The following is a 21,769-nucleotide window of genomic DNA, read 5'->3' as shown; positions in this document are numbered from 1 at the left end:
GGAAAGGGGTACAAAGCTGAGCTCAAAGGAGGGACAAAGCTGAGCTCCTAAACGAGTTCTGTGCATCTGTATTCCTAAATATAGATAAAGACATCTCCCCTAAAGGGGCTATAGACAGGCACAAGGGGGACTCCAATCCACCCAGAGTTAGCACTGACCTAGTGAAAGGGCATTTAGAGGGGCTGGACATGTTTAAGTCAGCAGGCCCAAATGATCTTCATCCAAGGAAAACCATTTTTGGCAACTGGCCAATGCCATTTACATGTTTCAAAGACTACATATTTTTAAAGTTTTCATTCAAAAGGGAGCACAAAAGTACCAAAACTTCAAGTGCAGTGACCACAGGAACACTTTAAAAACAAGTTCTTATTAATAATAATCGTAATAACAACAACAACATCATAGAACTAGTGTCCCACCTGATCCCTTGGCATAAAGCTGTAAAGTTTTCCTTTTGAATTTTTTTTAGTTTAAAGAGAAATAAGCCTTTGAGCTTAAATATATGCAAGCCTAAACCAAAACCTAAATTGGATATCAGAAAGTATGGTATTAGGGAAGTGTATTATCCAGATTCATTTACATATTTCTTTTCTTTTCAGTTGAACCAGTAACCCAAGCCCAGTGTTTACAGTCATAGTATTTTCCAGAACAGGGGAGTTTAGGTACTGTGTTATATGGTATGGTATAGATTGTGCTATTTAGAAAATTACATGTATGCTATGAGTGCTTATTTGTACTTTACTGTGAGGTTGTCAGCCTGTAGTATAAACAGAAATAGGATCACAATGTTGACGAGATACTTCCGTAAAAATGCTCCAGTAGTATATAATTTGTGACACTATAGGTAGCTCACAAACCCAACTAACTAACATCTATTTAATTTATTAATCTCTGAACTTTCAACTTTATTTATCTCTTTGGTCAGGTTAGAAGACAGTTAAGTGATAAGAAACTAAAACCCATGAATAAAACCCCAAACCTTAAATTTCAGTTAGATAATAGGACCTGACAGGATGTGAATTATGATGTAATAATTCATTACAGGTGGACTAGAGCATGAAGAAGACATGTTATCTCTGTTAGGAAGAAAATATTAGTGCTTTTCTTTGCTGTAAAAATGCATTAGTTAATGTTGTAAATCCTTTTGACAATACATAGCATCTAGATGTACTAAGCATTATTATTAATAGAGTTGTGTACAACCATCTCTGTGTGGATTCTTCATGAAAACTATACTACAGAGTAGGTTGTATTAATTTATATGGTCCTGTACAAAGTTGTTATTATCTATAATGAAGAATTCAGTCCCCTTTGCTGCAGCCAGCACAGCAAAACCTTTCTTTCAGGAAGATAAGGAAAAATGCTATTTTTTTTTCATTTAAAATAACCATTCTGAAACTTAAAATGAGTCATATGTGGCAAAAGATAACAAGTTTGGTTTGACAGACAGACATTTTAGATTGACAGATATGTTGGATACACCAGGAACTATTTAATTTCTTGTGAGAAATCTGGGCATGAACTCCTGGTAAAAATGAATTTAGCGGCAAAACTCCCATTCCCTTCAAAGGAGCAAATACAGTACTCCAGGGTAGGATAACACTCTGTATTGGTAGGGGTTGTAAAACAGAAGTTTCTGACATGGATTCAACAGTTTTACTGTAGGTTTTGAAGGCGATGAAAGGAAGAGGTCAGCAACCGAGACGCATGGCAGGAACTGAAGGGAATGTCAAATTGATAAACTTGAATAACTTTTAATGGGAGTTACTAACATCTGAACGTGAAAAATAACTGTGTACAAAGGAAAAGGCAATATCCTAGAGCCAGCCAAATACATTTATAGATGTTAGGAAAAGGAGGAAGCTAAATTAAACCATTCAATGCAATCCATGACCATGATTTTCATGAAACTGTTGGAAGCGCAAAAATATGACTTAATAACTAATCATTAGTGTATATTAATGAATAATTTCCATTTGCACTTTTCTCCATGACTGTAAATTTCTCAGCCATAGTCACAATGAACTAAAAGGCACATAAGTTAGGATCCACCCACTGGTCCTGTCCTTCTGCAAAGATGGACATGTTACTTATATTTGGCACCAGTATATCTGAGCCTGGTGCTTCCAGGTTCCCCAATTTCCAGGTAAGCCTAGCAAGCAAACTTTAAGACTCACCAGCCAGCTGGCCTCTAACATTAGCCACCAACCATAATCTGGGAAGCAAGCAGATTATCCAATAATTTCCAGTATAGTTGATATAGAATATACATCGCCATAGTTGTGTCATTTTGAGCCTTGACTTGTTGCTTTGGAAAAGCAAAAAATATATAAATAAAAACTTAAAAGACTAGCACAAAATTGGTTTCTTCATTTAGTAAACAGGGCTGCCAACTATACTTATAATTGCAATCAGAGCAGCTGTCAGTTCAGCAGCAACCACTTTCAAGCAGCAACTGTTAGGATGATAAAACGTATGCTGACCTCAGAGTCTGGAAACCAGGGCTCACTGACTTTTGGGGTACTCTTTGTGGTGGGGCTACCATGGAGTTGCATGCCGCTGACCAGGATTGCCAGGATCCTGGATCTGGAACAAAGAGTGGAAGCAACACACTGGTCTCCCTATCTCCTGACAGCTTGCTTCCCAGGTTATGGTTGGTGGGGACCTTGCTGTAGAGAGCACTGGAGTTAATGGCATAGTCTCTGAATCAGAACTTCCTAGATTTTAAATGCTGGAGGCTGCAAGTGGGAGAGGAACCAGGGTAAAACCCTGATCCATACTCTGTTCTCTCTCCCTTATTGTGAGATAGTAAATGGCAGTTCTTAAATTCTTATGAGAACAGCTTTCTACTGTCATTTTTTTGTGCCCCCAACTACAACTGTTGCCAAGTTGCTCTTACATGGAATGGTATCAGAGGATCCTCCATAGTGTCTAACACTAATATGCAAGAGATTCACCCTCATGTCCTTCCACATCTCTGGTTTTAGGCTCTAGTTTGCCTATTTTTGCTATGTTTTATACCATGCACCAAAGAGAATATACGGCTCTTTACAAGGCTTACAAAGAATCGGGTATGAAATAGAAATGTAATGGTAAAAGTATCTATAGCAACGTGCAGTGTCTTAGCTAAATCATAGCAACAGGACTGTTACAGTTAATTTAAAGAACATCTGGATTGTTTAATTTCACATTAAAAATGTTTGAATAATTTAATAACTTACTTGTTCACATGCCAGAAAGACCACAATATCACCCCTTTCTTTTGTATGATGTATCTCAAAGAGCAGTCTTAAAGCAGAGAGAAAATGGTCTTTTTGAATGGTACAAGTGTATACAACATCTACGTGATGTTTGTTTTCCACCCTTATGAGAGGGGCACTACTGTAAAAGTCTTGAAGTTTGCTGGACATATGAGAGGCTGTAATGATTACCAGCTTCAGCTCTGGTCTTGACAGCAAAACACCTTTAAGAAGTCCAATTAATACATCTGTTGGAACTGTTCTTTCATGAACATCATCTAATATGACGACTCCATAGCTGCTCAAAAGAGGAATGGACATCATTTCTCTTTGTAACATGTCATCTGTACAGTATCTGTAAAATATAAAACACAGACAACCAACATTTATTTTTGAATATTAAGTTTATCTGAAAGAAGCTACTTCATGCTCCTGCTCTATTTGGTAATTCTAGTTTGTGTGAGGCTGTGATAAGATGTTTTTCTAAATCTGAGTAAGGTTATAAACATTCAAGTTACTTAACCTAAACTACAATATCTGGTTACAATTCTCTTGAAAAGACACTGTAGACAAAAACCAGAATATTTTGTCACATAAAATCATAAAACTCATATTGTTTTTCATCTTTCAAAATCCTTATGCACCTTGTTTACAGTAATTAATAATTATATCATCTTTGAGGTAAGTGTTGGTATTATTGTTCCCATATTAGATGAGGAAATTGATGCATGACTACAAAATGTGTCAGTATCGAGCTAATTTAGATTTTTTATACTATTCAGACTCTTTTCAACTGGTTCCTTTTACAATAGTTCACAGTTTTGAGGAGACTTTGTGACACTTCTTGGATCAAGTTTTTACATATGTGATGTGACAACTTCTGGAATATGACTCAGTATCTGTTACCATGTAATTTCCATGAAGAAGATCTAAGCAGCCTCCCTACACAACTTCAGGAAGGTGCTGTACAAAAGGAGTATTACACAATTACAGATCGTGAGGAAAGGAGACCCAAGTTAAACAGCTAAGCACTTGTCCTCCTAGGTCTGGTTTTGGAAATACGAAGCACCCACTGACATTACTGGGAACGGTGGTGGCAGAGAGCATGAATCAAGATCTCCATTTGACATATTGCTGCTATTTTATCAGGGAAACGAATGGAGCTCCCTAGTAAAAACTCCCCCAAACTTTGTGGTAGTTTAAAATCAAAAGCTAAATTGTGTTATTAAAGCCTATATATAGTTAACATATTTTCTTGCTTTATCTGAAACCCCTTCTCCAAATTCAGCTTTCCCCATGTTACCAAGTATCCTTTACCACCCATCTTTTTTTTCCTCATAATCATATGTGGAATTATTACTGCTTTTAATATAATGGTATTTTCTTTGCTTTATTTCTTCATGATAGAGTTTTATGGGGTTTTTTTTGTATTCCTACCCCTATGTATGATCAGCCAATTAGTAAATTTAAAACAAACAAAAGGAAATTCTTTTTCATGCAGTGTGTAATTCAGGTGAGGATCTCACTGCCACAAGATGTTGTGGAAACTGACAGTTTAGCCAGATTCAAAATTGGACAAATTCTCCCAAACATAGGAGTTAGGGGTACAACCTCTGAATCAGATCTTTCTAAGACCTTAAATGCTGAAGGCTGCAAATGGGAAAGTAAAAGGGGAAAACCCTGGTCATACCCTGTTCACTCTCCTTGTCAGTATCTACTCTGCCACTGTGACACAGGATACTAATAATTGGCAGGTCTTATGTTCTTATATTCTTCTTTGTCCACTCCTTTAAAAATGCTGTGGCGTGGTAAGTGGCTAAGATTTCAGCACTCCAGGTTTTGACTTCTGGTGCTTCATTGGAAGAAATAACTGTAGCGTACTGTTAGAGGGATTAACAATTATACAAACCTCAGGATTGTTTCAGTGGTGCAGCAGCTTTCAAATGGGATGACATAACCCACTTCATGGCCAAGGTTGACATCCATCTCATCAGCTACATGTAGCGCCAACCAAACTGCTGTCTGCTTGTGCACCTGTGTGCAGACTACCCCTCCATATCGATACTGGACAGAAAGGCAATACTCAGCACACCACTGAGGAATCTTTAAAACAAAGAGAAGAAACCAATTCTTTACGTAACATTTTTAGTAAGTATTATAATAAACTGAGCTTGCAATCCAGTATTTATATTATAATACCTATACAATTTGAACATCTGTTGCTTATTAACCTGACTACTGAGCATTGAAGGACATCTTAAATAGAAATTATCCACCTAGATACGTATCAAGACCAAGACCTAAAATCTGTCAAATGATATAGCGGCAGAGTATGGGGATGAATAAACTCAGACTAGGAATCAGTAAAGGGACAGAATAAAGAAAGCAGATCTAACAAGGAGCTAGGGCGGGATGGAGATCTAGGATTGGCTGCGCAAAAAAGGTTAAGCTAAGGATCTGGGGATGAAAGTGGAGGGGAAATTGGTTACTTGAGGAGCCTGGAGAAGAAGACTAGAAGCCACAACAGGGAGGAGAGAATGACTGGAAGGGGGAAAAGTAGGATTTGATTGTAAATGATACTACAAAGAGTAGGGGTAGGAGTAGAAGAAACTACCCTGTGCTGGGCTGAGGAGACTGTAGCTGAATGTAAGCAAGGGAAAGGGCTGGAATTGAGGCAAGGTTGAGAATGGAGGACTCAGAGTGGACAAAAATCAGTGGCAGGGAAGATGGGACACAGACAAGGGCAGAAGAGGTCAAGCCTCAGAGAAACAAGTGGAAAAGTCTGTTATCACTGAAGCCTGAGTCACTTGTAGAGCCTGAAATGGGACACGAGAGTCTTAAGTCCAACTATTCTCTGCTGCCAGCAAATATCTATGAAATCTGGTGAAGTGTGTCCCATTCTCTCCGGTCCTGATCTGCCTGTGGATTGATGATGTGCTGCTGCTCTCGATGACACTCTTAACTCAAGTGGCAAGGATTTGTACAGTAGGTATGTCTACACATGTGATTAACTGTGCAGTAGACTAATTTGCTATGGTGTAAAGTGTTACAGTCTACACGTGCAACATTATTAGACTGCAGCAAACTAATTTTTGCCAACATAAGATAGAACTGTTGGAGAAATGTAAAAATAATTGTGCCTAAATGCATGTGTAAATGCTAACCGGCCCGTAAATTACACCCAGACAGCCCAGGCAGCAGGGGGCCAGACCTGCCACCTAGCCAAATAACTCTTCTCTATGGGCACACTCATGCCCCAATCAGCCACCTCCCAATGCCATGACCCAGAGCCCAGGGCTGACCCCCTGAGTCTACTGCCAATCGGGGGCAGCGTCGCCCCAGCTCAGGCTGGTGTGCTTCTGGGCATACATGTAGATGTTGTCCCCAGGAGCCATTAGCTCTGGCACGAACTGCACCAGAATTTATTGTGCTGCACTAATTGAATGTGTGGATGTACCCGCTAGGTCTAAAGGTTCCAATCCTGCTGATGAGCCCTGTAGGAATAAATAATACTTCCCCATACGATTTCTATTTCTCAGTCTGTGTCTTTTAAAAATATTACATTAGAAGAACATAATTAAGGTTGCTAAATGAAGTATTTAGATGCTAGGAAATGGCAAAATTAACTTGGCTTATGCAACCTTAATTAGGACACTTTGGGTGTGTCTACACATGCATATTAATGCTATGCAATAAACTCTAGCTGCTGCATTTACATGTATACCTGGGACTGCAGCAAGTTGAGCTGGGTCGGAGCAACCCTGGCTGGCAGGTGGTCTGGGGGACCAGCCAGCCAGCCCAGGGCTACTCTAACCTGGATCAATGTGTTGTAGGGGGCTGGCTGGGGCACAAGGGTGCTTCAGTGTGGGGCTAGCCAGCAGGCAGCCCCTGCAGTGAAGCACCTTTGTGCCCCAGCCAGCTGGATCAGGCTCTACATGTGGGCTGCTGCAAAGGAAAAAACTGCAGCAGGACAGTATTTGTATTTACAAGTACTAGCCTGCTGCAGACTTTATTAGTATACTCCAGCCTCATAGTCCTGCACATGTAGATGACAAAACTTTTATTGAGGAGTTAATTAGTCTACTCTGCAGTAAATGTCTCATGTAGACACACCCTTGGTATCCAAATTAAAAAAAAATTCTGTCATGATTTAAACTCAGGTAAAAATAGAGAAAGCAGAGAGCACATATAAACATCAAGGGGTACATATAGAAAGAAATTAATAGCTGGATGTCCTGTGGAATAGCACAAAAAAGTCAGTTACTGTTCAATATATTTATTAGGAACCTGGAAGTAAGGCATGCTATGATGGCCACATTTTCTGACTGAGAAATGTTTAGGTTAGACTAGAGAGGAGTTAACAGATTATGTAACTTGAACCAACAGATGGCTATTCCATGCAGGTAAAAGAGAAAAATATGATATACATACTGATAGAATCACCAGTACTTTATAGAATTTTCTAAGGGGACATTTCTGAGTATTTAGTGCAGGATTCTTATGATGTGATAAGGACACAAATATTCTTCAGAGAGTATATTAATAAGAGTCTGATGTTTCTCTACACAGTACCTTTAACTTCTTGCTTTGGGTACTTTTTAATTATTGCATACTGAAAGAAATTCAGTGGCTGAAACTCTTCAATATTTGTCTTTATCCCACTACTTATAAGACATAATCTAATTAAAATGGCTGTCAGGAAAAAGAATATCAGGAAAAAAGTACTACAAATACACAAATTGCATATACAAATGTATCTGTTCATATGTACAAATGTATTTGATCATATTACTCTCCTTTGACCATTCATATTTCCCTTTTCTGCTTAGGCCCCAATCTTTCATTGTAATGTGTGGGTCCTTGTGCCCACCCAGAACATCACTAAGGTCAACAGAACGCTACATGCCTGAAAGGATCCACTGTTATGGTTTACTAAACTCCTTAGGACAAGGGACATTTAACAGAACCATTATGTACAATACACAAAACAATGGGGCCCTGTTTTGCCAGAAGCCTCTGGATCACAGCATAACACTAAATCTTTGCAACAAATATAAAAACAGCAGCAAGAATAATGAACAGTAAATTAAAATAATTATTTCTGTTTTAATAATTTATCATACTATTTATAAAAGGAGGACACTTGTTTTTGAAAAATATACTCAATATTAAAGATTCAAGAAATTAAGTAACCAGAACATGTAAATATTCTCTAATACCCACCTGGGAGCTCTTGCCACTTTTAGCATCTCCTGATACAATCACAATTTGATTATGAAGCAGAATTTCCATGAAAGCATATTTTACTTTCCATATTGGAAGTTCTTCTCTTTCTTTCAGAAGTTCATAATAATGGGAAGAATATGGCAAACCGTCAAAAGGATTCATCTCTAAATCTTCTTCACATGCTAACATTTTTTCTTCTTCTCCATTACTGGAATCAAGTAATTCAGTAAAGCAGTGCTTCTCTGAAGGAAAGGTTAAAAATTCCATTTTGCCCTCATGTATTATTCCCAGCAATGAAATGTGGATGCTGGAACACTAATGAAGATCTTTCTATTAATAAATCATGTAAACCCTATAAACTTTCAGAAATCCATTGCCATGAGGTTCAGAATTAATATTCCACAAGTCTTTAGTTCAAAAGTTCAGGAAACTTTCAGGCCTGGAGTGTTCTGTTTGCTTTCTTTGTTGTCTGTTTGCCTCCGCTGAGACTGTTCAGATATCCAAATGAGTTTCGAAAATAAGTTTAAAAAAAAACAGTGCTAAAACCAAGACCCCACAGTAAAAATGGTTAATCCAAAAGGTATTTAAACAGAAGCTGATTACTTTCTGCATTTTAACAGCATATGAAGTCAGATCATTAATAACGGTCGGTCTGTTTCCTCCCACTGTGGTCAGCTACTTGTAGGCCGGTCTGGAGAATGATTAGGCAAAGAGTGTGCTGAGCCTGACCTTCATTGCACATGTCTGCATCCTGATTCATTGTGAATAGAAAGCTACAGGGGTGATTATTGTGATTGTGAAGATGGTCATGTGGTTGACTAATCCCATTACAATGGAGTTTACCATTGGATATAAAAAAAAGTTTGTGAAAGGGATGAGTCAGAGTGTGGAGTGAGCATATGTTGTGATAGAACTGCTATCTGAAAATATCACTCAATAAAAAGGCCTTTGGGTGTAGGCTCAGCACTTTTCATTTAGTGCTATCCTGTAAGGTTTTAGTGTGTCAGAATATGAGCGGGATTTTATGCATATATTTATTAAACTGCAGGTGAAATTATGGGAGACCATTTACAGTCTTTGCTCTAATTAATTCAGAAATCTCAAACATATTTCCTAAATAAGACAAGAAAGCATAAAATAAATCAATTGTAGTATTGCAAGGCCATCAAAATGCAAAAGAAGGACAACAACTGTACAGATGAAATAACTTAAAGTATTAATAATCATTTTACCTATTGCAAAATATCAAACTAAAAATATTTGGCAATTAAATGACTGAAACTAGTACAGAAGAATCCCTGATCATGAGTGATTTCAGCACTTCTGTAATACAAATAATAAAAAATGCATATTAATTTTGGAAGGGGCTCTCCTGTTGAATCAGCTGAAACAAGCAAGAAGAAACATTTGTGTCCAAATTTTTGTTTAATATGGAAATCCCAGACAAATTCAGTTCAATTATATTCTAGAACAAATTACATTCAAGAATGGGCAACTAAATGGCAGGTAAAATTCAAAGTGTCGTAGATGGGCAAAAATAATCCAAATTATGCCTACCCTATGATGGGCTCTAAGTTAGCTGTTACTACACACAAAACATAGAAAACAGATCTGGGAGTCATTGTGGGCACTTCACTGAAAACATCTGCTCAGTGCTCAGCAGCTGTTAAAAGGTAAATCAAATGTTAGGAAATATTTAGAAGGGAACTTTAGACAAAACAGAAAGCATCATGACCCTTTATGGTGCATCTTTGAATATTCTGCCCAGTTTTTGTCCTCACACCTCCAAAAGGATATAGAAGAACTGAAGAAGGTATAGAGAAGAGCAACAAGCATGGTTAGTGGTATGGAGAGCCTTCCACATAAGGAGAAACTAAAAAGACTAGGTCTGTTCAGTTTAGAAAAGAGACACTTGACATGAAAGGGGGCATGAAAAGGGTTTACAAGGGCATTTGTAGATGACACTTTAACGTGGGTTTAAAATGGCATTGCTGTTTGCACATTCAGTGGCATGTTGCATGTTAATTCCAGCCTCTGTAGCATATTCAGCAGCATAATGCACCTTAAATGACTTTGGGCCACAGCAAAGTAAAACACCTCTAAGGAGTTTTAGTTTCTTATCCTACAGCCGTGGAGGGAAGCACTGGGTGCCATGTGGCTCAGGGGCTGTACAGGCAGACTGTGCAGGCAGCTGGCAGCAGCCTAGGAAGGCAGGCTCCACAAAAGGAAAAAAAAAAGTGGTGAGCCTGATCTCCCCCCCCCGAGACTGCCTGCCTGAGCTGTGTGGGGGCCTGGTGCTTCCCTCCACAGCTGCAGCGCCCCCCAGGACTGCCTGAACTGGGTACCTGCGGGTGAGTGCTGCCACGGGGGGGGGTTCCGCTTCCATGGAGGGAAGCACCAGCCCCTCCCCACCACAGCTCAGGGACGGCTCTGCCTGCCAGCAGCTTGCTCTCCACTCCCCGTCGCTGGAGAGGCAGGTAAGTTATTGGGCTCTGACATGGGTGTGCACGACACAGGGGTTTACTTCCCCTAAATTGAAGCGGTGTTTTTAAAAAGACACCACTTAAATTTAGGGAGACATACACCCATGTTGTATACAAATACCCCAAAGTACTAAACAGTGAAGAGAAAGTAAATAAGGATTTATTATCACAATACAAGAACTAGGCATCATAAAATAAAACTGGTAGGTAGTAAGCTTAAAACCAACAAAAGGAAATTCTTTTTCATGCTGTGTGCAATTTAAGTGTGGAACTCATTGCCCCAAGATGTGAAAGCTGACAGTTTAGCCACATGCAGAAAGGGATTGGACAAATTCTTGAAGGAAAGGTTAATTAGTAGCCATTGAGCATGAGAGGTAGGGGTACAGCCTCAGAATCAGAACTTCCTAGACACCCTATCAGAGGCTGCACGTGGGAGAGGAATAGTAGGAAAAAACCTGGTCATACCCTGTTCTTGCCCCTTTTCAGCATCCACTCTCTGCCACTGTATGATACAGGATACTAGGCAAAATGGACCTGAAGACTGACCTAGTAAATGGCAGTTTATACATTCTTGCATGTTGTCCATCAAACAGGATGCTGTTTGGCACTTAAAAGTCATGGGTAAAAGATTATTTCCTTTATTTCCTGTAGCAGGTTGGCTTTTCATACATGCAGCAGCATTAGCATCTACTTTTATCAGGAAGTCATCTAGTCCAACCTCCTGCTCACAGCAGGACCATTCCCAGCTATATCATCTCAGCCAAGACTTTGTCCAGCTGGGTCTTAAAAGGATGGCAATTCTAGAATCTCTCTGGGTAGCCTGTTCCAGTGCTTTAATAGAAAGAAAGTTTTTCCTAATATATAACCTAAGCTTCCCTTGCTGCAACTTGAGACCAGTGCTCCTTGTTCTGTTCTGCCGCCACTGAGAACAGCCCAGCTCCATCCCCTTTGGAACCATCCTTCAGGTAGTTGAAGGCTGCTATTAAATCCCTTCTCAGTCTTCTCTTCTCCAGACTAAATAAGCCCAGTTCCTTCAGCCTCTCATAAGTAGGGACCTACAGAAACTGCAGTGAGACACAGGGATTTTTGTGGGTGTGTCACAGCCTGCAGAGTCTATTTTGCAGTCTTTTAATGAGCCCCACTTGCTGCTGCTTGGCCAAGGGGTCCTGGCTGCCCTGCCCCTTGCTGATGATTAGCCAAGAGGCAAAATGCATGGCATAATTAAATAGAAAAGTCTGTGGAAATGCTAAATAAATTACTTCATTATTATAAATCTAAGTATCAAATTTAAATCTAAATTGAAATATATTCTGAATATAAATGTATACACAATATGAATTTTAACGAATATCATCATTATTTGTTATTAGCAGTCTACAAAATGTTTAATATTACTAAATAAAGCTAACCTTGATAGAAACAATTCATGTTAGTTGTTGAATGCTGGCATGCAGCATCCACCGGCAGTTGCAGCTGACATCCTCTGTCTCTGTGGTGTGAACACTTGTCTATACTGAGATTGCAATTCTGTGTCCGCTGAATTGGTTGGAATGGTAGGCAGCATTTTGCCAAATTGTAGAGATGTGGAAACCAATCAGAAACAGAGTTCCAGAATACAGTTACAGTCAAAAGTATCTGGCACTCTTTGACAAAATTCATGTAAGCAGCACATTCCTTGTCATGCTCGTTCTGCCATCCAGGGATTGATTTCAGTAGCTGAGGGTCAAAACTCAGAAAAGGCACCTGATTCGGGTAAAAAATGTGAACAGCTCTAAAAAGGAGGCAGCCAATTGTTTAAACTTCAATGCTAGTGACTGATTGTACTTGTAGTACTGATTCAATTTTGCAGCTATTGCCTGGAACAGTTCTCTTCTGGTTTTAACATTGACAGTTTGAATGTTGTTGTGATGCCGTGTCTTCGATGCCGCTTACCAAATCCATCAGCTATTTGTGTGCTTGGTGGATCAAAGCACGATGACATTCAAACCATGTTAGAAACACCATGAACCAGATCACATTTTCAGCAGAAACTTAACTTGATCTTCAATGTTGCCCTGTCTTAATAGATCACAAAGTTTAATCATGCACTGTGTGCTGGGTGTGATTTCAACCTCCTCGCATACAAATTGCTGGTAGTACTTCATATTCTTTGCATGATAACAAACTGTGTTAAACCACAACTTCCACCTTGTAAATGCTGGCTCTGGTGGAAGTAACATTGAGATGGACTCCTTGATTCGAAGCTCACAGCCTGGACATTTAAAAGAGGAAACCAAACTATCCACATTAAGGAAATGTGTGTCAGACGTCACTTGCTAAAGAAAGAATGTGTGCATTGCAGGTGACATGAATTGCATTGGGCATCATTCCATGGAGCACATCAGAGAAAGCTTTGCACATATACATTGCATTATCAGACAGAAATGCTGAGATCTTGTTAAATTCTAAGCTGTAGTTTATGACAGCACTTACTACATACAGCTTTTGCTACAGTAGAAAAATTGACATGCAAGGTGAACAAACTCTGTTTGAAAAACAGGCAGCTTGTGGTCTGACCAGTTCCCAGGTACAAATAAAATGTGCAGAACAGTTATCTTGGGCATCTGTTGCTTCATCTGCTACAATCAAGATTGATTCATATTCTGCCAATGTAGATTTTGTAGACTGAACATGCTAAACAATTATTCCTGGTACATAATCTTGGCGAAACTTGTTTGCACATGGGAAACTGCCAGCATTTGGCAAGTGTTTGTTCAAGTAGTCCCTTAATTTAGCGTTATCAATTTTCTCCAGAGGAATGTTGGCAGCTGTGAGTGCCTCCACTAGCATGAACGTAGCCTCTTCTTGTCAAACTGCTTTCAATGGTTCTTTTAAAGATTGAGGACATAATTGCTTGTTTCTTGTTTTGATCCTCAGCCTCTGCAGCAGCCTTTTGCTTTATATGCAATTCGGACTTTAAATGTAGATCAATGCTGTTTTTTCCTTGACACATCCAGACTCATCTTCCAAGATGAACAAAACAATTTCCTTGCATCTGTATACAAGTAAGTTCCCTACAGGGAATTGCCTTACATGATCCTGAGCTGAAATGTATGTAGCTTTCTTGGATTTCTTTTCACTCATCTTCAGCCTGCAGCATTACTGCAGCATTGCATCTGGCTTCTTAAAATATGGAGCCAAAACCCTTTTGCTTTCTTGACTGGCACCTTCCACCAGCAGGAGGAAGAATAAACGATACTGAAAACAGCCTCAAGGGGCTGCACCTGGCCAGGAGGAGCAAGCTGCCTGGAGCCTGGGGTTACCAGAGGTAGGCAGATACCAGGAATGGCCCAAGAGCAGGGCTCCAGGTTGTTTGTTTGCTTTGTTTGCATAAGCCTGCTGGCTCTGCAAAGCCTCTAAGGGATAAGAGGTCACCAAAAGGAGAAGCCTGTGAAGACCTACTGGAAGTCAGCTAAGTGTGTGGGCAACTGGTGTCACCTGAGTCCCCCCGCGGCTGATCTGACAGACTTGGTGGTCCCACAGCCAATCTCAACCAGGCCCTCTCGCCTATCTCTCGCAGTGCTTCTCGGGCAAGATTGGCCCCAGCTCGGGGAGCTGTTAGACATGTTTGCTGAAGGGCCCAAGCCTACTCTCAAGCCCACCAGGGAAGGGACTCTGGGGGAATCTACCTTTAAAGAAGCTGGGGGTAAAGAAGGATACCCTGAAATGGAGGAAGAGGACATTGGCCTAGAGCTGGAATCAGGTCAGTTAGCCAGCAAACAGACTCATGAGGATGGGTTCCTCAACATGTATGAGGGAGGCCTAGCAAAGACTGAGGATGAGGTTGTCCAACTTGACCTAATTTGAATGGTATGTTGCTTCAAGGTATGACAGGGTTTGCTTTACAATATTGATAAGGGGTGAAGGCCAGGGCTAGAAGTGGCACAGCTATTAGTGCCAAAAAGGTACCGACGGGCCTTGATATGATTAGTGCATGAGCTGCCTATGGGAGGACACTTAGGGGAAGATAAGACCCGTGAGTGGCTAGAGAATTGATTCTTTTGGCCAGGGATTATGCAGGAAGTAGGCAGATTTTGTCGGTTCTGCCCAGAGTGCTAACTCGCCCACCCACAGTGGCCACCACATGCACCCATGATGACTATGTCACTCATAGAGGAACCATTTGAGAGGGTAGCAGTTATTGTTGGCCTAGTGCCACAGAGTGCCTCTGGATACAAATTTATTATGGTACTGGTTGACTATGCCCCCGGTATCTGGCGGTGGTACCCCTGCAGTCAGCTAATGCAGAAAAAGTATCAGAAGAGCTGCTGCTCATCTTCACTAGGGTAGGCCTGCCAAAGAAGATTTTAATAGATCAAGGAAGTAATTTTATGGCCTAGTTTAAGGAGGTATGTGAAACTCTCTGAATCCAACACCTGCAAATGTCAGTTTACCACCCACAGACAGATGCTCTTGTCAAGTGGTTTAACTGCACTTTGAAGAGCGTGCTTAAAAAAGTGGCTGGGCAGGACACTCAATGATGGAACAACCTACTCAGGCCATTAATATTTGTGTACCATGAAGCTCAGCAAAATGCCATGGGATTTTCCCCCTTGAGCTGCTATATGGTCATAAACCATGGGGATTGTTAGGCCTGGTTAAGGAGGGATGGGAAGTAGAACAAGGCTCTGCCCGCAGTTCCATGGCCCATGTCTTGCAAATGAGGGAAAGATTGGCGGTGGCCTAGTATACAGCCAAGGGGCCCAGGAACAACAGGCAGTCAGGTATAACCTCAGGGCATATGAGAGGCAGCTGGAGGAAGGCAACCAGGTGTTAGACTTATAGCCAGATGAGACATCTAAGTTCCTTGCCCAGTGGCAAGGGCCATATGAAATAATCTGCAGAGTTGGTCCAGTAGACTACAAGGTATGGCAACCAGGCAGGTGGCAGACCCAGCAAACTTATCACATAAATCTGTTAAAAAAATGGATTGATAGGGAAGCACTCTTTATTTCCAAAGGCCCAGAGCAGCAGGAGTTTGGCCTGGATGCAGTTGACATAAGTGGGACAGAGGCCATATGGCTGAGACAACAATTAACTGCACTTCAGCAGCGGCAGTTAGTGCAGGTAGCGTGGGCCTTCTTGAAGGTGTTCATAAGCAGGTGGGAAGACTGCTTACTTTGAGCACCTACTCATAAATTTACATTCCCCAGCCCTTGAACCATTTTTGCTTACCTTCCACTTGACTCTCTCCAATTTGTCTATGTCCTTTCTGGAGTGGAGGGTCCAAAACTGGACAGTACTCCAGATATGGCCTCACCAGTGCTGAATAGAGGGGAAGAATCACTTCCCATGATCTGGCTACACTCCTACTAATGCAGCCCCCTATGCTGTTAGCCTTCTTCACAACAAGGGCACACTGTTAGCTCACATTCAGCTCACTGCCCACTGTAGCCCCCAGAGCCAACCCTAGGGGTGTGCAGGGCCCGGGAGACATCAATCTGTGTGGGGTCTGTGCGGGAGGCGGTAGGGGGTGGCAAGTGGCCAAAGTGTGAAGCTGGCAGCATGCGGCGTCCACGTGAAGAGGTGGTGCCCTCAGCAGGGCATGTATGGCATGGTCCATGAGGCCCCCCAAAGCACGGGGCTCAGGGTGGTTGCCCCAATTTGCACCCCACTCCCAAGGGACAGCTCTGGCGGCCCCCAAGTCTTTTTCCGCAGAGCTGCTGCTTAGCCTGTCGGTTCCCAGCCTGTACTGGTGCAGGGGATTGTTCCATCCTAAGTACAGGACTTTGTTCTTGGTCTTACTGAATTCCATGAGATTTCTTTTGGGTTCAATCTTCCAATTTGTCTAGGAATATCTGAATCCTAGCTCTACACTCCAACATTATCTAATACTCCCCCCAGCTCGGTATCATCTGAAAACTTGCTGAGGGTGCACTACATCCCATCTTCCAGGTCGTTGATTAAGATACTGAACAAAACTGGCCTCAGAACCAACCCCTGGGACACTCCACTTGATACTGGCTGCCAACTAGACATCAAGCCATTGATTACTACTCCGATAAACCTAGCAATCCAGCAGTTTTCTATCCACCTTACAGTCCATTCATCCAACCCATACTTCCTTAGCTAGCTTGCAAGAATGTTGTGGGAGACAGTATAAAAAGGCTTACTAAAATCAAGGTATATCACATCCACTCCTCTCCCCACATTCACAGAACTAACCATCTCTTCATAGACGGCAATCAAGTTGATCAGGCATGACTTTCTTTAGTGAATCCATGCTGACTGTTCCTAATCACCTTCTCCTCCAAGTGCTTAGAAATGCACTCCTTGAAGACCTGCTTCATGATTTTTCCAGGGACTGAGGGGAGGCTGACTGGTCTGTAGTCCCCTAGACCCTCCTTCCCTTTAGATAGGCACTATATTTGCCCTTTTCCAATTGTCTGGGACCTCCCTCAGTCACCATGAGTTTTCAGAGCTAATGGCCAGCAGCTCTACAATCACTCTGGCCAACCTCCTCAGCACCCTCAAGTGCGTGTCTGGTTGCATGGATTTGTATACATTTAGCTTTTCTAAAAACAGTCCTGAACCTGTTCTTTTGCCATTGTTCGCTGCTCATCTCCTCCCCAGACTGTGCTGCCTGGTGCAGTAGTCTGTGAATATCAAGGTAAAAAAGGCATTGAGTACTTCAGCCTTTTTTATATCATCTGTCACTAGGTTGCCTCCTCCATTCAGTAAGGGGCCCACACTTTCCCTGATCTTCCTCTTGTTGGTGACATACTTGTAAAAACCCTTTGTGTTACCCTGCACGTCCCTTGCTAGCTGCAACTCCAATTGTGCTTTTTGGTCTTCCTGATTTCACCTCTGTGATGGGTAGAAAATGGCATTTAGAGGTGAGTTTTTGGAAATTAGATTGTAGATAAAGTAGATATTGCATTGGAATAATGATCCAGGGTAATGGCAAGGGTGAATTGATTTTTAAAAGCCTATTTGTGACAAAGTTTCCTTCAAGGCCCACTGTGTCTGATGCAGGCAAGCAGACACATGGACTGGGAAATGAAAGACATGTACCACACTGTTCCATAACAGAGATAAAGGACTCTGTAGCATTGGTGCCAGGTCACGGTGCCCAACTGTAGGGTCCTAAGATTTCCAGCTTTGGCAAGTAGACCAAATTTAAGAGACCCAAGAAACACCCAAATTAGGATGTGTGCATGTGATGGGTTTGTGAAACAAAGGAATATGACGACAGGACAGAATGTGGACAGTACGGCAATCACAGGTAGGCCAATCAATGATGTCCAGAGATGAAGAGTCATCAGAGGAGAGAAAGAACATAAAAGGAAGGGAACCTGAGGCCACCATGGATAGAAGGCACATCACCAGCCTGTCTCACCCACCCCACTGGGGAAGGGTGTGTCTTATTGTCTGACCTCCAAGCTGATGACATCTGAAGCTCAGGGTGAAGCTCGCATACTGGCCAGATGTCTCTTCCCTCTGTGCCAGCTCTAGGACTGGTAGATATATAATTGTTTGCATTATTCTTATCTATTATCACTATGTATCAAAAGAATGTACCTATTATCAAGTGGAGAGGTTGTGATCAGTCTGGGGGTTTGGGCCCACCTGGGAGGTATCTGGGTCATAAATCCAATGCCAATACCTGCATGCCATACTCTTCCCTACTCCAAGTTTCTGTAAGCTTCATTTTTGTGTTTTAGCTCATTGAAGAGTTCCCTGCTAAGCCAAGCTGGTCTTCTGCCATATTTGCTAGTCTTCTTACTCATTGGGTTGGTTCATTCCTGTACCCTTTGTAAGGTTTCTTCAAAGTACCACCAATTCTCCTGGATTCCTTTCACCCTCAGATTGAAGGGATCCTCCTCATCAGTTCCCTGATTCAGTTGAAATCTGCTTTTCCAAAGTCCAGGGTACTTTCTCTGCTGCTGTCTTTTCTTCCTTTCCTCCCAGTCCTGAACTCAGTAATCTCATGGGACACTGCTGCCCAAGTTGGAGAAATAGTACTTCTACATTCCTTAATTCTTCCCTGTTTGTGAGCAGCAACATTCTTTTGTTATAGTACGTATTCTGTTGCTATATTTATACATTACAAATTATCCGTACTAGGTGAGTGTAAACAAATGTGATAGAGGCCAGTGACCTTTCCCATCCTGACCTCAACCATACAATTTCTGTGGAGCCTGAAACTTGCAGAGCTCCTGTCTGCTGCCAGCAATGGGGCTCAGAAGACATATTCAGAACCTGGAATTGGTTAACTAAGGGTTTGACCAAATACTATCTTCATGTTTTGTGACAAAGTGCAGTGGATTCTTTAACAGTTTATTAATTTATTTACTTAATGTAAATCAGTTTCCTCTGCAAATGTTTCATCCCATGTGTTGGATCCAAAGCTCATTGCCTTCACTGAACTTTAGATGAAGCCCTGCGTGAGCTATGAGACATTGTTTTAATTTATTCAAGCCATAGCTAATTAGACTCAAAGGATTATAGAAAATAATTGAACTCTGAAGTCTGTATCTGTTTGTTTGTTTACTAGTCAAATATTTTAAAGTGTTCTCAATGGCACTGGCTAATTTTTGGGACGAATCTTGGAGTCTTCAGTCTTGGCATTCATTTTGGTAAAGTGCAGGTTGTATTCCAAAATCCAACCAGTAACATTTAGCAATTCTATGGAAACGTGTAAATATATTCTTTTCTCCTCCTTGCTGTCCTCATTCTCTTGTCCATATTTTCAGAGGGCTTCCATGCTAAAAATGTAGCTGGAATAAAACAGTAATATACAATGAACATGATATATGCAGTGGAATTACATCAGACAAATTGTTTGTAACGATATGCTTAATTAGTAACTATTCCTTTTTCATGTACAAGAAATATATTTAGTAGGGACTTGTACCAGTACATTAATTGGGAACTTTTCCTCAGGAAAAATTAGTTTGAATCTAGGATGACCATCTGTCCCCGTTTGGCCAGGACAGTCTTGGATTTCAAAGGCTGGCCCCAGCCAATTGTTGAAATTTATAAGAGACTCTGAATCACAGGGGTGTGGGGCATGGTCCAATGGTGCAGCAAAGCAGCATGGTGCACCAGGCAGGTGGGTGGCAGGCACCACGGCTGCCCACTTGCCTGGTGCACCATGCTGTTCTACCTCTGCCTGCAGCAGCACCACTGACTTGGGTGCGGGGCAGTGTCCCAGATTTCCATGGTCCCATATGGTCACCCTCTCTCAAACTGCTCTGAGCTATTTCCTTACAAAAAGTTGCCTCAGAGGAGAAGGACCAGAAAGGTTTCTTGAAAGTTACTAAGAAAAGCTAAAAGAACAGAATTAAATGCAACAGGTACCCGCAAATAAAATATTTACTAAGAACTAGCGCTCAATGTTTTTATTCATTAGGGCAAGCCTGTGACATGCAAGTCACAAGTGGCCCAAACAGTAACTGTGTGGCATGGCAATGTGGAGAGTGGACAGATAGCAAGTGGAAAAGGAGCAGAAAGTAGAGTAGCAAATTGGGCAGTGAAAGGAGATTGGAATGACACTCAGGAGAATGCAGGGCTAATTTCTGGCACACCTGCCAGAAAGGTTGACAGTCACTGATTTAGTGCACATGTCCTCAGCAGACTTATGGACAGTGACTACCCATAAGAAGTTCTAGCATATCACATTATCTGCTGATTTCAATTTCTCTGTTTATGATATGCTAGATTGGGAACCGCTATAGATTATCAAGACACTGTATGGCTGGGAGTACCAACAGAAATGCTTTTTTTATTCACAGCTCCCTGAGGTGCTCACCATTACCAACTCCTACTAGAGCCAACAGAGTCACAGATCCTTTTCCTTGGTTCCCTTCTCCCATTAAAAGACAAAGTTTTGATCCCCAGAGTTTGGCAACGTGCAAGGCAACAGGATGTGAAGGGTCCTTTTTGATTAGTGGAAGTTCACTTGGACATTCAGCCTTGCTTAGGTAGAAATAACCAGACACCCCTGCCCAAGAGCTACAGCCGGTGGCTCTTGCAAGGCCCCTGCATCAACCAGCATTGTTTTTTGTCACCTCAGACACGACGTAACCCTCCGCCAGGCGAGAGGGCGCCCCTGAAACCACCCTCTGCCATTCACTAGGGTCTCTTTACTACCCACACAGCAGTATCCCTCCGCCAGGCGAGAGGGCACCTCTGGAACTGCCTTAGTGCATTCACTAGGGTCTCATTATGACCTCACACGGCAGGATACCTCCGCCTGGCAAAAGGGCGCACTTGGAATCACCTTAGTACATTCACTAGGATCTCTTTACGACCCCACATGGCAGTATCCCTCCAACCCGGGAGGGAAACCCTGGAACTGTCCCAGCGCATTCACGAGGATACCCCACACAGCAGTATCCCTCCGCCAGGTGGGAGGGCACCCCCAGAACCATCCTAGCGCATTCATTAGGGTGTCTTAACTACCCACACGGTAGTGTCCCTCTGCCAGGCCAGAGGGCACCCCCAGAACCGCCCAAGGGCATGCACTAGGGTCTCTTTACCACCCCACACGGCAGTATCCCTCTGCCTGGGGAGAGGGTACCACCCTTGCGCCCGCCATCGCCCTACCCCAGGCACAGCAGGATGCCGGGATTTCACTGCACACCCCGAGTCTGGGGAGCCTCTCGAATCTACTCCCCTCCTCCTGGAGCCAGCGCCGCAGCCCCACGACGCGCCCCTCGCCGGACCACAGCTCCAGACGCCGGAGCCGCGAGGGCGCATGCACGGGCAGGTGCCCATCCCCCTCCCGGGCGCGGCTGCAGGTGACCCGTCCCGCCGGGGGGCGCAGGGATACGCGGA

At 42.3% G+C, this 21,769-nt stretch overlaps 1 protein-coding gene across 1 annotated transcript in view; it reads right to left on the bottom strand.

Moving 5' to 3' along the window:
- Positions 1-9,151, bottom strand: part of DHX32 (DEAH-box helicase 32 (putative)) — a 33,982-nt gene extending 24,831 nt beyond the window's left edge. The window contains exons 1-3 of the mRNA XM_090058526.1: positions 8,463-9,151; positions 5,149-5,342; positions 3,222-3,594 (exon numbers count right to left, since the gene is read on the bottom strand). Of these exons, the coding sequence (XP_089914652.1) occupies positions 3,222-3,594; positions 5,149-5,342; positions 8,463-8,732 (837 nt within the window). The 5' untranslated portion in view covers positions 8,733-9,151. The remainder of the gene's footprint in view (positions 1-3,221; positions 3,595-5,148; positions 5,343-8,462) is intronic.
- Between the last annotated feature and the right edge of the window lie 12,618 nt (positions 9,152-21,769).

The sequence above is a fragment of the Crocodylus siamensis genome, chromosome 7 (assembly GCF_052110815.1).
Source record: "Crocodylus siamensis isolate JL-2025a chromosome 7, ASM5211081v1, whole genome shotgun sequence".
Lineage (NCBI taxonomy): Eukaryota > Metazoa > Chordata > Crocodylia > Crocodylidae > Crocodylus > Crocodylus siamensis.
This window is presented reverse-complemented; position numbering and strand designations above follow the sequence as displayed.